Below are 14,259 nucleotides of genomic sequence, written 5' to 3' on the forward strand. Positions count from 1 at the left end.
AAACTCCCAATCTATCGCTCCCCCGACCCTTCCCCTGCTGGTAACCATAAATTTGTTCTCTAAGTCTGTGAGTCTGTTTCTGTTTTGTAATTAAGTTCATCTGTATCAATTTTTAAAGCTTCTGCATATAAACAATATCATATAAGAAACCCTTCTTTATACCAAAGTCTTAAAAGTGGAAATAGCATTGTTTTTAAATTATAATTGGATAGCTGGGTGGTACGGAAACCCAGTATTGCTTACCTTCAAAAAAGAATACGAATGAGAGTGACCTTGGACTTGTTATTACATCCTGGTTGGGTGCAGGTGCTCGTCCTGAAAGCTTTGAGCCTGAGGCCTGACTTCCTTAATTAAAAAAGTGAGATCAGCTCATGTCAGAGAGGCTCAGACACGGAGGCTCAGTCGGCGCTGGGCTCCTGGGGACAATCAAAAGACTCGTCCACAGAGTGTGGGGTGAGAATCCTAGTTTCTTGCGGAGTTTCAGTGCTAGGTTGAATAGCAAGGTGTTAAATCCCCCTCCTCTGCCCCCAATCAGACCTCCCTTATTTTGGGAAGCAAAGCACACACTGGGGTCAGATTGGGTGCAAACCTGGCTTCCCCAGTTAGCAGCCAGAGGACCCTGGGCAGGTGACTGACCTTTAGCATCCTCACCAGTAAAATGGTGATAAGACCAGCCCCTCTTCTTACACCAAGCACCCGTGTAGCGTGAGTGGGACCCGCAGTGGGCACCCCTCGAGGTCTGCCTGCTGAGTCTGTGGAACCCTCATCACACCGTCCCTTTCTGGGTGTGGGACGTGGTGGTGGTGGTGGGGGTGGGGGTGGGTAGCCTCCAAGGCTTTTTTCTTTTGCTCTCACGTGTTTCCTTGAAAGATGCTCCAGAGGAAGGAATTCTGGCCCGAATCATTTCCTCCCACAAGAGATCCACCAAAGCCCTCTTGTGTGGGTTCCACCCAGCCTCCTTGCCGATCTCTGGGGTCCGGTGTATGCTGCTCCAGGAACGGCTTAAACACCCTTCCAAAGGTGACCCCAGAGACAGGCATCAGGCCCTCAGCCTTGTGGGATTAACACCCTTTGTGGGGACAAACAGCAGCGAGGATGGTAACTATGGCCCTAAGGTGCACTGCCAGTTGGCCAAGCGCTTTACAACAGCTTGAGCTGAAGGATGGCTCACCCAGTGCCCCGAAGAAGCTGGGCAGTTCTCTCCACTCCCCAGACACGGAAACAGGAGCCCCGAGAGGTGGGTCACCCACCCGAGGTGAGCCAGCCAGGAAGTGCCCGGGTCTGTCTGTGCCCGGCTCCTCCCACCTAATGAGCGGTGTTGCCTCCCACCTGGCCTAACTTTGGAAGCACTCTGGGGACCAGCCCTGGGCTGGGCTTGGGGAGGGCGTGTTCAGGGTCCGGGCCAGAGGCCCCTGTACTAGGAGGCTGGCCACCCCCTCTCCTCTCCCCGCCTCTCTGCTTACAGAACGCCGATGGGAAGCTGACGCTGCAGGAGTTCCAGGAAGGATCCAAGGCAGACCCGTCCATCGTGCAGGCACTGTCCCTCTATGATGGGCTGGTATAGTCCAAGGCCCAGAGCTGGGGTGAGTGGAGGGGGCCTGGGGGGTGGGGTGGGGGCAAGGGGGCACACCCAGCCAGAGAACACCTGGGTTTGGCAGATAAGTGCCTGGGTTTACCAGGGGCACTTGGGGTCTGACCAGGTGAAACACAGCTAGTAGGGGGAGGCCCAGGAGGCACAGCCTTCAGGTCAACCAGGGCTCCTCTGTTTTTGTCGTTTTTATAAACCTACATTCAGCCAGAGACTTGAATAGAAGTTTCCCTGGGTTGAAAACACTTTGAAAGAACGTCCCAGTTCTCAGTCAGAGCCAGGGGCCTAGGAGAACAGAAGTTTCTCATCCCTTCTCGGTCAGGGTGGCTGAAGACCTCAGCTTCTGACTCTCTTGATCAATAGCTCAAATGTGGTTTCTTTTTTTTATCCCATAAGCTTTTGGTTTGTTCTCTTAGTGTAGGATGATAGCCTACAGAAGTTTCTGTTGCTGGCAGAGAACTGACCCCCACGGTCTTGTCCAGCTGTTAGCATCTGGTGTGCGTCTCCTGGACGAGGCAGTCTGTTGGTACAGACCTAAGAGTTGAATTGCTGGAACATAGAATGTGTGTATATATTTAGCTTTAGTTGATAATACCAGACAGTTTTCCAGCTTCTTAAATTTCAGCTGTTTTGGTGAGCCTGTAGTGATAGCTTGTTGTAATCTTTATCTGCATATCTCTGATGAGCGCTGAAGTTGGGCACATTGGCATATGTGAAAGTGAGAGTGAAAATCGCTCAGTCGTGTCAGACTCCTTGTGATCCTATGGACTGGGCCTGCCAGGCTCCTCCTGTCCATGGAATTGTCCAGGCAAGAGTACTGGAGTGGGTTGCTGTTCCCTTCTCCGGGGGATCTTCCTAACCCACGGATCGAACCCAGGTCTCCCACATCGCAGGCGCTTCTTTACCATCTGAGCAGGGAAGCCCAGGAATACTGGAGTGGGTAGCTTATCCCTTCTCCAGGGGATCTTCCTGACCCAGAAATCGAACCATCGTCTCCTGCATTGCAGGCAGGTTCTTCAGCAGCTGAGCCAGCCGGGAAGCTCATGTGTGCACACTCCGTTTTACCATCACCTTATGCGCAGTGCTGTCTGAATCATCTGTTGCTGCATACTGAGATCTTGCAAAACAGCAGCCGGAAAGAATAAATATCAGGAATTTGGATACAGCTTTTTTTGGTGCCTTTGGCTCAAAGTGTGTCATGAGGATGCAGCTGAGCTGTCAGGAGGATGATAAACCATCTCAGTTGGCCCAAGAGTATCCTGGATTTAGCACTGAAAGTCCTGTGTCCTGGGAAACCCCTTTGTGTTAGGTAAACCAGGGTGATCACTCCCTGTTGGCCAGGGCTGTGGTCTCATCTGAAGGTGTGGCTGGGGGTGTCCCACTTCTAAGCTCACTCATTTGGCGTGGCAGCCTCACCATGTGCCCCTCTGCACAAGGCTGCCTAACAGCATGGTGACCCGCTTCCCTGAGGGTGAGATTTCTGGGAGGCAGAGAACCCAAGGTGAAAGCATAGTCTTTGTATAACTTGATCTTGAGAAGCAAGATCCCATTGCTTCTTCCTCAAGAATGCCTCCACTGCTACTGCTACTGCTACGTCGCTTCAGTCGTGTCCGACTCTGTGTGACCCCACAGACGGCAGCCCACCAGGCTCCCCCGTCCCTGGGATTCTCCAGGCAAGAACACTGGAGTGGGTTGCCATTTCCTTCTCCAATGCATGAAAGTGAAAAGTGAAAGGGAAGTCACTCAGTTGTGTCCGACTCTTCACAACCCCATGGACTGCAGCCCACCAGGCTCCTCTGTCCATGGGATTTTCCAGTCAAGAGTACTGGAGTGGGGTGCCATCGCCTTCTCCGGGGCCTTCACTGCTTTAAGCTATTTGTATTTCTATATACGTTTTAGAATCAACTTATAAATGCCTGTGCACACACACACACACACATACTTGGATTTTGATTGGGATTGAGTTGAATCTCGGCTTCCTAGGTGGTGCTGGTGGTAAAGGACCCGCCTGCCAGTGCAGGAGATGTAAGAGACTTGGGTTCAATCCCTGGGTCGGGAAGATCCCCTGGAGGAGGGCATGGCAACCCACTCCAGTATTCTTGTCTGGAGAATCCCAGGGACAGAGGAGCCTGCTGGGCTACATCTATAGGGTCGCAAAGAGTTGGACACGACTGAAGTGACTTAGCATGCATACAAGAGATGAATCTATTGTTTAACTTGGGGGAAAATTGGCAACTTTATACTGATGGGTGTTCCAGTCCATGAAGATGGTATATCTCTCTGTTCCAGTGCAGTTCAGTTCAGTCACTCAGTCATGTCCGACTCGTTGCGGCCCCATGGACTGCAGCACGCTAGGCCTCCCTGTCCATCACCAACTTCCGGAGTTTACTCAGACTCATGTCCATTGAGTTGGTGATGCCATCCTTTGAATTTTTGTCTTGGTAACATTTTGCTATTTTTAGCTAAAGGGTCTTTGACATCTTTTAATAGATTTAGCCCTAGGTATTTGATGTTTTGGATGGTGTTTTAAGTAGTAATTTTAATTGTATTTTCCATTTGTTTCTGGTTTATAGGAATTCAGGTGATTTTTTAAAACTGATCCTATAACCATGGTCCCGCTAACTTCATTTATGAACTCTTAGATTCTGCCTTAGATTCTTTTGGATTGTCTACATTCTCTTCCTTCTTTTCCCATCTCTCTGCCTTTGTTCCTTTCTCCTGCTTCCTTGCTGGTTGGGCCCTCCAGTCACACAGGAGTGATGAAGGTCTAACGCTTGGGCGAAAGCTTTCAACAGTTTCCCATTAGTTAGTTTATTTGTTATTAGTTAGGTTGTTAGATAGATTTGATCAGATTTAGGAAGTTTTCTTCTTTTCTAGTTTTCTAGGAGTTATTTGTGTGTTTTTTTTTAATCATTAGTGGTGTTGAATTTTATCAAAATTTTCTGCATTTATCAATATTCTTATATGACTTTTCTCTCTTTCTTTGTTGTTAAGATGATTAATTACACCAGGTGATTTGTGTGTGTGTGAATATATTGTATGGCTCATCCGTGGAGTCCTGCCCATTTAAATATTCTATGTTTTTTTAGATATTCTATGTTTTTGTGTTTTTTTCTGTTCTTTTTCAAATTCTTTTCCCACTTAGGTTGCTATGTAATACTGAGCAGAGTTCCCTGTGCTATACAGTAGGTCTTTTTGGTTACCTGTTTTAAATATAGCAATGTGTGCATGTCAACCCCAAACTCCCGAACTGTCCCTCCCTTCCAGCCTTACTCCCAGGTAACCAAGAGTTCATTTTCTAAGTCTCTGAGTCTGTTTCTGTTTTCTAAATAAATTCGTTTGTATAATTTTTTTTTTTCAGTTTTACATATAAGTGATGCCACATGATTTGTCTTTCTCTGCTGACTTTCTTCACTCAGTCAGTCTCTAGGTTCATCCATGTGGCTGCAAATGGCATTTTTCCACTCTTTTTGATGGCTGAGTCAGTTCCATTGTGTGTAGGGACCACATCTTCTTTATCCATTCATTTGTCAGTGGGCGTCGTAAACGGTGCTGCAGCGAACACCGGCGTGCACGTGTCCCTCTGAACCATGTTTTTCTCTGGATGTGTGCCCAGCAGTGGGATTGTAGGATCATACGGTAGCTCTACTTTTAGTTTTTTAAGGAACCTCCATACTGTCCTCCATTGCAGCTGCACCAATTTACTTTCTCACCAACAGTGTAGGAGGGGTCCCTTCTCTCCATGCCCTCTCCAGCACTTATTGCTTGTGGATTTTGTGATGATGGCCCTTCTGACTTATACCAATCAATTTTGGCACCCCACTCCAGTACTCTTGCCTGGAAATTTCCATGGACAGAGGAGCCTGGTAGGCTGCGGTCCATGGGGTCGCGAAGAGTCAGACACAACTGAGTGACTTCCCTTTCACTTTTCACTTTCATGCATTGGAGAAGGAAATGGCAACCCACTCCAGTGTTCTTGCCTGGAGAATCCCAGGGACGGGGGAGCCTGGCGGGCTGCCATCTATGGGGTCGCACAGAGTTGGACACGACTGAAGCGACTTAGCAGCAGCAAGCCAGTCATGATAAACTTTTAGGTATCATCAGATTTGATTTGCTGATATTTTGTTTAGGAGGCCTGTTTTGAAGCTTCTAATGTTATTTTGCATATTAAATCCTTTTTCACTGAAGGGAATATATTTAAAAAGAAAACCTCCATTAAAAATTATTATTAATAAAAACAAAACCCTTCATATATAACCCCGATGGCTCAGTGGGTGGGGGCTCCACCTGAAATGCAGAAGACATAGCACATGCAGGTTTGATCCCTGGGTCGGGAAGATTCCCCTGGAGAAGGAAATGGCAGCCCACTCCAGTATTCTTGCCTGAAAAATCCCATGGACAGCAGAGCCTGGCGGGCCACAGTCCAAAGGGTCGCAAAGAGTTGGACACGACTGAGTGATCGAACACACACACATATAGCCCAGAAATAACCACCGTGAACATTCTGTGTCTAGAATGATTCAGAAAGAATTGCACACTTACAGAAACTTAATGCTCAGTAACTAGGTCACATAGGAACATAATAATCAAACCAATTTGTAAAGGCACTGTGACAGATATTTCTGTAATCTTAGTATGCTCAATATGCAGCTCTGGGTCCTGGAGCACATCCTGATCTGTTGTCTAATTTCCACGGTCCCCTTTTTGTGAATTACCACCAGCGGCCTCCTTGGCAATTGTCGCCTAACGACTGCTTTATTTCCTCCAGGCCATGGGAAAGCGGTGCAAACATGGGTGTTGATGTACTCCCCGCCGAGGAAAAGTTGTACAGTGTAGTTCATTTCTCTAAAGCGTGTGATTATTTTCGAATTACCTTATTTGTTTTTGCCTCACAGTTTTCTATGAATATATATGTACACATATTTCCTCAACAGCAATGAGTTCATAACCATATGCTGTTGGCTATTTTTCTCTTTTTGTTTTGTGTTTTCAAAGAACAACTTGTAGGAAACACTTATTTTTTCCTTTTGGAGACTCTTGTAACGTGTTTTATCCAGCTTGGCTTCACATTCTTTGTGTCTGCACTGGCTTTCCTTAACACAATTTATGTAGCCATATATCTTACCCTCACGCGTCGGCCAAGATGGTGTAATTTTATTTCCGTGACAAGCTTTTCAGGGTGACAAGATTCGCTTTTCTAAAGCTCTTCCCGAAAACTGCCCTTCCCATTTTTTCTCAGGCTTTCCCAGATCCTGTCTGATTGTAATTACATCCAACTTGTGTTCTGTCGTTTTTGTGATTTATTTGCCTTCTGAGATTCCTGAGGTATCATAATTCTTAGATAAATTACTGTTATATAATTCATTGAATTATTCAGAAACTGAGATCATGCATATTTTCTGCATCACTAAATCTTGCTCGAGATCATCCTTTTTAATAGTTGCATAGTATTCCATTTATGGCTGGACCATACTTTAACCAGTGTTGTGGTATGGGACACTTAGGTTGTTGGAAATTTGAGGATGGATTAAAACCATTTTAATTATGGAAACATTCTCAGGCAAGAGTGGAGAATATGTAACTCCATGTACCTATCAGTCAGTTCAGTCGCTCAGTCGTGTCTGACTCTTTGTGACCCCATGAACCGCAGCACGCCAGGCCCCCCTGTCCATCACCAACCAGAGTCCACCCAAAAGCATGTCCATCGAGTCAGGGATGCCATCCAGCTATCTCATCCTCTGTCATCCCCTTCTCCTCCTGCCCTCAATCTTTCCCAGCATCAGGGTCTTTTCAAATGAGTCAGCTTTTCTCATCAAGTGGCCAAAGTATTGGAGTTTCAGCTTCAGCTTCAGTCCCTCCAATGAACACCCAGGACTGATCCCAGCTTTAGAATCACCGATTCATAGCGATCTTGACCATCTATTCCTTCCCCCACATACCACTCAAGCTGGGTGGTTTGGAAGAAAATTCAAGACATCATATCATTTCATGCATAAATATTTCAAAATGTATTTCTAAAATATAATGATTAAAAAAACCCCATAATACCAAGAAAAAAGTAATTCCTTAATATGCTCCCATCAGCATTTAAATTCCAGTTTCCCATTATTTCACAGTTTTTTTCTTACTTTGATTATTGGAATCAGAATTGGAATAAAAGCCACAGATGGCAATTGGTTGGTAGGGCTCTTTTATTTATCTTTTTTATTAAAGATTTTTTTATGTGGACCATTTTAAAATTCTTTATTGAATTTGCTACCATATTGCTTCTGTTTCATGGGTTTTGTTTTTGGGTTTTTTTTTCGCTGAGAGGCATGTGGGATCTTAGCTTCCTGACCAGAGATCGAACCTGCACCCCCTGCATTAGAAGGCAAAGTCTTAACCACTGGACCACCAGGGAAGTCCCCTCTTAAGTTTATTTTCATCTCTGAGTTTCCCCCGTCCCTTTCCGTCTCACTGTTTGTTGAGAAGCACATTCTGTAGGGTTCCCCACAGTCTGGGATTTACTAACGGTGCCCCGGCGTGCTGTTTACAGACTCCTGTTTCCTGTTCTTCCTGGAAATGGCAGTTGACCTTGCCGCTGGATTTGGTCCGCTTTTGGGGAGACCGTCTCGTGGCTGGGGTTGTGTGTGTCCGGCAGGCACAGGTGATGTCGGTGACATCAGCGGCTCTTGCTGACTGCCATCCCCATCTATTCATCAGGTCGTGCAAAACGGTGACGTCCTACGCTGGTCTTTCCTTCATGGCTGGGTGCGTCGCGTTTATAAAGGGAGACATTCCCTCAGCCACTCGTGGGTTATCCCCAGGGTGTAGTGTTCACAGGGAGGGCAGGATGGATACTCGATTCTTTATCAGTTTTCAAAACAAGTTGGATTTCCCACATCCTTTAGAAGGGACCAATGATGCTTTATAAAAACAATATGTGTAATTGTGAGTTTAGGGATTTAAGTGCATTTGATGAGTTTATTTTGGGGGGGGGACTGCCAAACTTTCCCACAGTATCTGCATCATTTTATGTTCCTGCCAGCGATGATCAAGTGTTCCAGTTTTTCCGCACCCTCACCAACGCTTGTTGGTTTTAGGTTTTATCCTAGTATTTGTGAAGTGATGTTTCTTTCTTTCGTTCTTTCTCTCTCTCTCTTTTTTTTTTCTTGCCTCGCCTCACGGCGTGGGGATCTTAGTTCTCTGATCAGGGATCAAACCTGCGGCCTCCTGCATCGGAAGCACAAAGTCTTAGCCACTGGGCCACCAGCGCAGTTCCCGCTTGTGCTTTGGGCTCGCTTTTCCCTGATGACTGACTCTGTCGAGCGTCTTGTCGGGGGCTTGCTGGCCCCTGCTCCCTCTGTTCTTAACGGTTGCACATTCTTTTATCGCGTGGTTCTGTCTTTATTGATCCGACCCGTCCCTCTCTCGTGGACACTGTTTGTTCTCTCCTGTTTAATTTTGCCGTTACAGATGATACTGTCGTAAGCATCGCGTTTGTTTCTGAACCAGACATTCTTAAGCACCAAATGTGTGGATCGGAGGGCGTGCACATCTTTAGGACCCGTCACCTCGTTCTCTAGTTCCAGGGCCCCTAGTCCCTAGGCCATGGACTGGTACTGGTCAGTGGCCTGTTAGGAACCAGGCTGCACAGCATGTAGTGAGCAGCTGTTTTCCACGAAACCGGTTCCTGGTGCCAGCAGGGTTGGGGATGGCCCCTCCAGTTGACTCCCGCCGGCTCTGTGCCCCTGGCAGCCAGCGCTGAGCCCGCCCCGCCTCCTGTGTCTTCCAGATGCCTGGGAACCACTCACCTCCTCCCGTGCCATGAGGCCGCCTCCGCCCTGACTCCCCCGCCCCCGACTCCCGTGTCCACCGAGCCGTCCTCCGCACCCACACCCAGCCGAGCTGCCCTGGAATCGCGAGGCCGGCTCCCCCCCGCCCCGCACCCACCCGCCGCCTGAAGCCACCGGCTCCGATCGCCAACAACTTCTGCTTGTCCAGAAAACGACCACACGGATGGGAAAGGCTCCGGCCCTCTGCAGAACCCAGGACTCGTCTGCTTTACAGGAGGGGCCTCTCGGTCTCTCCTGCTCTCCTCGCGTGTGTGATTTTTTTTTTTTTTTAAATTTCAAACAGACATTGAAAAAGAAAACAACAAAACAAAACTACCTTTTGTTCTAGAAGATTCCGACTGACAGATGCGGAGAAGGCCTCGGAGAACGCTGCCTCCCACCTTGACCTTCGCAGCCGCTCAGCCGCGGGGGCTCGGGGCCTAGGGGGTGATGCAATGCTGTCGCCCTCCTTCCTCGGGCAGCAAAACCGCCTGCTTGGCTAGGATGATTAATTACGATGATGCTGATTTTCTGTGATAACAGTATTGTGCTTTTGGTGGGGAAAGTGAGGTTTTTTTTTATATATAGACATACATATATAATTGATATCTTTTATTTATTGGTTGTTAACTGTTCTGCTGCCTCCGTGTGTCCAACGGTCCCAGGGATGCGGGGCCCACCGTTTACATGTGCACGCCCCTCGCCCACCTGCCCACACGCTTGGGAGGATGGTGGCCTGCAGCGGCCGAGAAGCCAAAAATCTTTTTTTTTTTTTTTTTTTTTTAATTTAGATACTGCGCTTGCTTGATGTTTGGAGAGGGGAAAGGTGGGCTTCTCCAATGGCTGATGCACTGTTCCCTCTGCCCGAATGCCTCCTCTCTGGATCTCTATTCTCTGCTCCCAGCTCACACCTCTCTCTGTCCTGTATCCTCGGGGTCCATCCCATCTTTTCTGAGGACAGACAAGGGACAGCTTTGAGCATCTCGGTTCTCGCTCTGGTGTTTGCTGCCTCGAGGTTTGTGCTGAGACTGGGAGCCAGGAAGGAGGGAGGGTTGGGGGAGGGGGGAGACCGAGAAGCTAGGAGAGGTGATGAGGGAGTGAGCCAGCGTTTAAGGACTGCTACTGTGTCTCCTCGGTGGGCTTTGAGAATTGCCGAGCACTCTGCTTTCCTGCCTCCCTGTCTGCCTCGTCCAGAGGAGCACGGTACCCTTCCCTCCTTTAGCTGAAAAGCCAGGAAGGGTGGAGGGGGGCAGGGAGAGACGAGCTGCAGGCAGTCCCATTCAGGTGGCATCTCCGGCTGTGACCTGCCTGTGCTCACAGAAGCTGCTAGCTCTGCCTGCCACTGAGACAGGGCAGCCCCAGAGTCAGATGACCTTGGAGCAGAGGCTGGGAGCCCAAGGCTGGCCCTTGCTCTGTGATCGCGGGCCCCCCCTTGCCCTCTCTGGGCCCCAGCTTCCACCACGACTGCAGACCCGGGGGGGCCTGGGCTGGAGGATCTGAAGGCTTTTCTCCATCCCTGCCGACGCTGTCTAATTCTAAGCCCGGGTCTCCAGCTGTTGGTGACTCTGTGGTCTGTGGCTAAGTTTCCAGACCCCAGCAGACACGGGGACCGTCTGAGCCACCATCTCGTCTCTTGGCACATGTCTTCAGGGACACGGCAGCCCCTGGTGGCGTTGCGTGGGGTCAGATGACATGCCTTGTCCCTCCCCGCAGTTTCCTGGTCCTCCTGGGCTCTTGAGCCAGCTTCCAGGCTCAGAATTTGTCCTCCCCCAGGGAAGGCTTCAGGGGCCAGAAGCAGCCTCCCAGCCTGTGGTAGGGCCAGGCTGGAGTCTAGAATCTCGGCTTCTTTTTTGCACAGTCAGCAGCTGACCCCTTCCTTGCTTATCCCGGCCCCAGGAGATGAGGAGCTGGCGCTCAGCCCCCACTGGGAATTGCCCTCGCCATCTACTTTTCACTTTCCCAGGAGGCCAGAGATTCCCTTGCTCCTTAGTCCTCAGCCACCAGACGCTCTGCCAGAGAGCAGCTCTGCCAGCGTGGGCCTTGCGCGTCCACATCTTAGGCTGGACCACTCAGCCAGCTCCCACCTTTCCCTCCTGATGTTTGCAGACCCTCCGCCTCCCCTGGAAGCCCCCCAGACAGACCCTGCATGAGTGGGACCGGTAGTTCCGTTTTCATGGGGGACTTTGAAACCTGGGCTCTTTGGGACCCCTGCAGTCCCCTTCCTGCTCAGGCCACTGGCCCAGGAGGGCCCAGGAGGGCCCAGGACTCATCAAGTCCTGCAGTTCTTCATCCTGGCTCTGACCAAGGGGCCCAGGGTGGGAAGTGAGCATGGTGACTTGCGACTGGAGGTCAGATGACTTCTGAGACTCGATCTGTGTCTCTCATCCAGGGGTCAGGAGTGGTTGTGCCTCTGTCCCGGGGGCATCACAGAAAGGGCTTGTGGCTGAGAATTCTCCAGGGTTCAGCATGTGGGTCCCACCAGCTGAAGCACTGATTCCCAGGGATCCGGGGAGATCTGAAGGCCAGGCTTTCCTCCCACCTTCTCGCCTTTGGCCTTTTGGTTTGGAGCCACAGGTGTGGCTTAGCAGGAGGTACTATGGGCCCGTGCCCTAGGGACACCTTGGGTCCTTGCCTGGAGACCATCCAGAGAGTGTTGGACACTGGCCGTTTTTGCCCGAGATTGTGGACAGCAACAAGCCTGTCACCTCCTCTCACCAGGCCTCCAGTCTCGGCACCCTGGAACCCTGAGCAGTCTGTGGGCCTCTCTCCTTGCCACCGTTTCCCACCCGAGGCCCAACCCCATCGGCTGCTGCTCTCCAGGGCTTCGAGACCAGCCGAAAGCCAGGCTCTTAGCCTCCCCCACCCCCTCCTACCCCCTGCTCCCCGGCCCAGGAGCAGGAATCAGCCTCGGGCAGCGCGACTGCAGCAGCCCTGGCTCCTTCCTCATGGTGTCCACTCCCCGCTCTGCGTTGATGGTACTTAGGAGAATGTCATGCGTTTCCAGTATTCAACCAAGCAATGTTTAGAGCAACGTCAAGGCAAACGTGTGTCCTCTCCATCCCCGAAACATTTTCTCATTTTGACAGACACTTCCTAGATGACAGATGCACCTGGGCTTTCGAGGACATTGTCTCTTCTCTCGGGGTTTGGGGGGTGGTGGTGGGTGGGAGTCCTGGGTCTCCTGGGAAGTAGCAGCTTCACTGTTCAAGGTGAAAGCTACAGGGTTCCCAGTGGTTTCAGCTTCTAAGTATTGAGGGGAATGCAGGGAGCGCCCCCTGGTGGTGATGAGCAGTAAAGACATTTGGGGGACTTGTTCAGCCAAATAGATGGTTTGAGAAGGAGGCTGCAGATGGGGATTTGAGGAGGGGGGGCCAAGATCTCATCCAGGCCCTGGGCTTCCAGCCCCACCTCATTGGCAGCATGTGTCCCACACGCCCCTCTTCTAGGTCCACCCCAGGGGTAGCAAGTGAATTAGCATAAGGGCACTGTGATGGGAAGCCTTGCCCCCCACCCCCCTCTTTTTTAATATCTGCGGAATAAATCCAATGGTTGACTTTTGAATGAATAAAAAGGCTTTTGTTGAATAAACAGCTGGTCCCAGCTTCTGTCTTGGCATCTAGGCATCTCAGGCTTTGTCTGCTCCCCGGGATTGGGACGAACTCAGAATCCTTTCCACCCACCCACCCCCGACCCCCATGCTCCACCCAGGCTGTATATTCGGTGTTCCCTGCGTCTCTGCCACCGCTGGCGGCCCCAGGGAGGGCCACAAGCTCCCAGTCTGACTCAGTGACCGGCTTTCTCCAGGACTCTGGGCAAGTCTCTGCTGCTCACTGGGACTCAGTTTCTCCATCCGTCAGATGGGAGTGAGTCTCTGTTCAACCCCTATCACAGGGCCGTTGTGGGGAGCAGCCATGAGTGGAACCAGCAGAGCCCTTGGTCAAGGTGAAAGGCCAGTGGAGACGTGAATGGTCATGGGGCCCCCCACCCAGAGCCTGTGACTTTGGAAAGGAGTTTGGGCAACTGTTACCGAAAAAGAAAAGAAGAAAAGCAGTGTTTCCTGGGTGGTGACTTCCTTTGTTCGCCTCCCCAGTCCCTCTTCTTTCGGGGTGCTGTCCGGTCTGAATCTGCTGGTGGGTGTCTCTGGGGGAGGGGCAGGCCCTTGCCCTGGTGGTGCGCCTGGGGGGTGGGGTGGGACCCCGGGGTGGACAGAAGCCCCGTGGCGTGCCCAGGCCTCCCCTCCTGCTCCCGCTGTATGTCGTCCGTGTCGCGCCAATTAAACACGCTTCCTGACTTGTCTTTGCTTCCCTTGTGTGGGCCTGTTGCTTTGTCTGTTTCTTTCTCGTTTCATTGTAGGTTTCTTGCTTTCTCTTGCTTTGGGTGTTGTCCGCCCAGTTGCCCCGAGAGAAAGAATGTGGACAGTGAGAACCTTGGGTGTAGTGAGCAAACCAGAGCGTTCCCAGGAGGGTTCCTGCGGAAGCCATGGGTTCAGCAGCGTGAACCTCGAGCCCACCCCACGAGTCACTCCCAGTGTTTCCGTTCCCGCCTGTTTCATCCTTCGCGGGTTTCGACAAGGTTTAACAATGTTTGAAAACGTGGGCCCGGATAAGTGGTGCTCAGGACTGAGTGTTGTCAGAATCACCCGGGAGCTTGTGGAAACCCAGGATGCCAGCCTCACCGCCAGAGTTTCTGATTAACTGAGTTTGAGCTGGGGCTTAGAAATGTACATCTCTAACAAGTTCCCAGGCCCTGCCGATGTTGCTGGTCTGGGATCACACGCTGGAACCCCTGGGGAGCTGTTGACACTGGGGGACAACCAGCTGAGTTCTCAGTTTTATTTTTTTTGGCCACGTCATGCGG

At 50.5% G+C, this 14,259-nt stretch overlaps 1 protein-coding gene across 1 annotated transcript in view; it reads left to right on the forward strand.

Moving 5' to 3' along the window:
• Positions 1-13,703, forward strand: part of NCS1 (neuronal calcium sensor 1) — a 56,539-nt gene extending 42,836 nt beyond the window's left edge. The window contains exons 7-8 of the mRNA XM_018055980.1: positions 1,466-1,583; positions 9,363-13,703. Coding sequence (XP_017911469.1) covers positions 1,466-1,564 — 99 coding nt within the window. The 3' untranslated portion in view covers positions 1,565-1,583; positions 9,363-13,703. The remainder of the gene's footprint in view (positions 1-1,465; positions 1,584-9,362) is intronic.

Source organism: Capra hircus, chromosome 11 (genome assembly GCF_001704415.2).
Source record: "Capra hircus breed San Clemente chromosome 11, ASM170441v1, whole genome shotgun sequence".
Classification (NCBI taxonomy): domain Eukaryota; kingdom Metazoa; phylum Chordata; class Mammalia; order Artiodactyla; family Bovidae; genus Capra; species Capra hircus.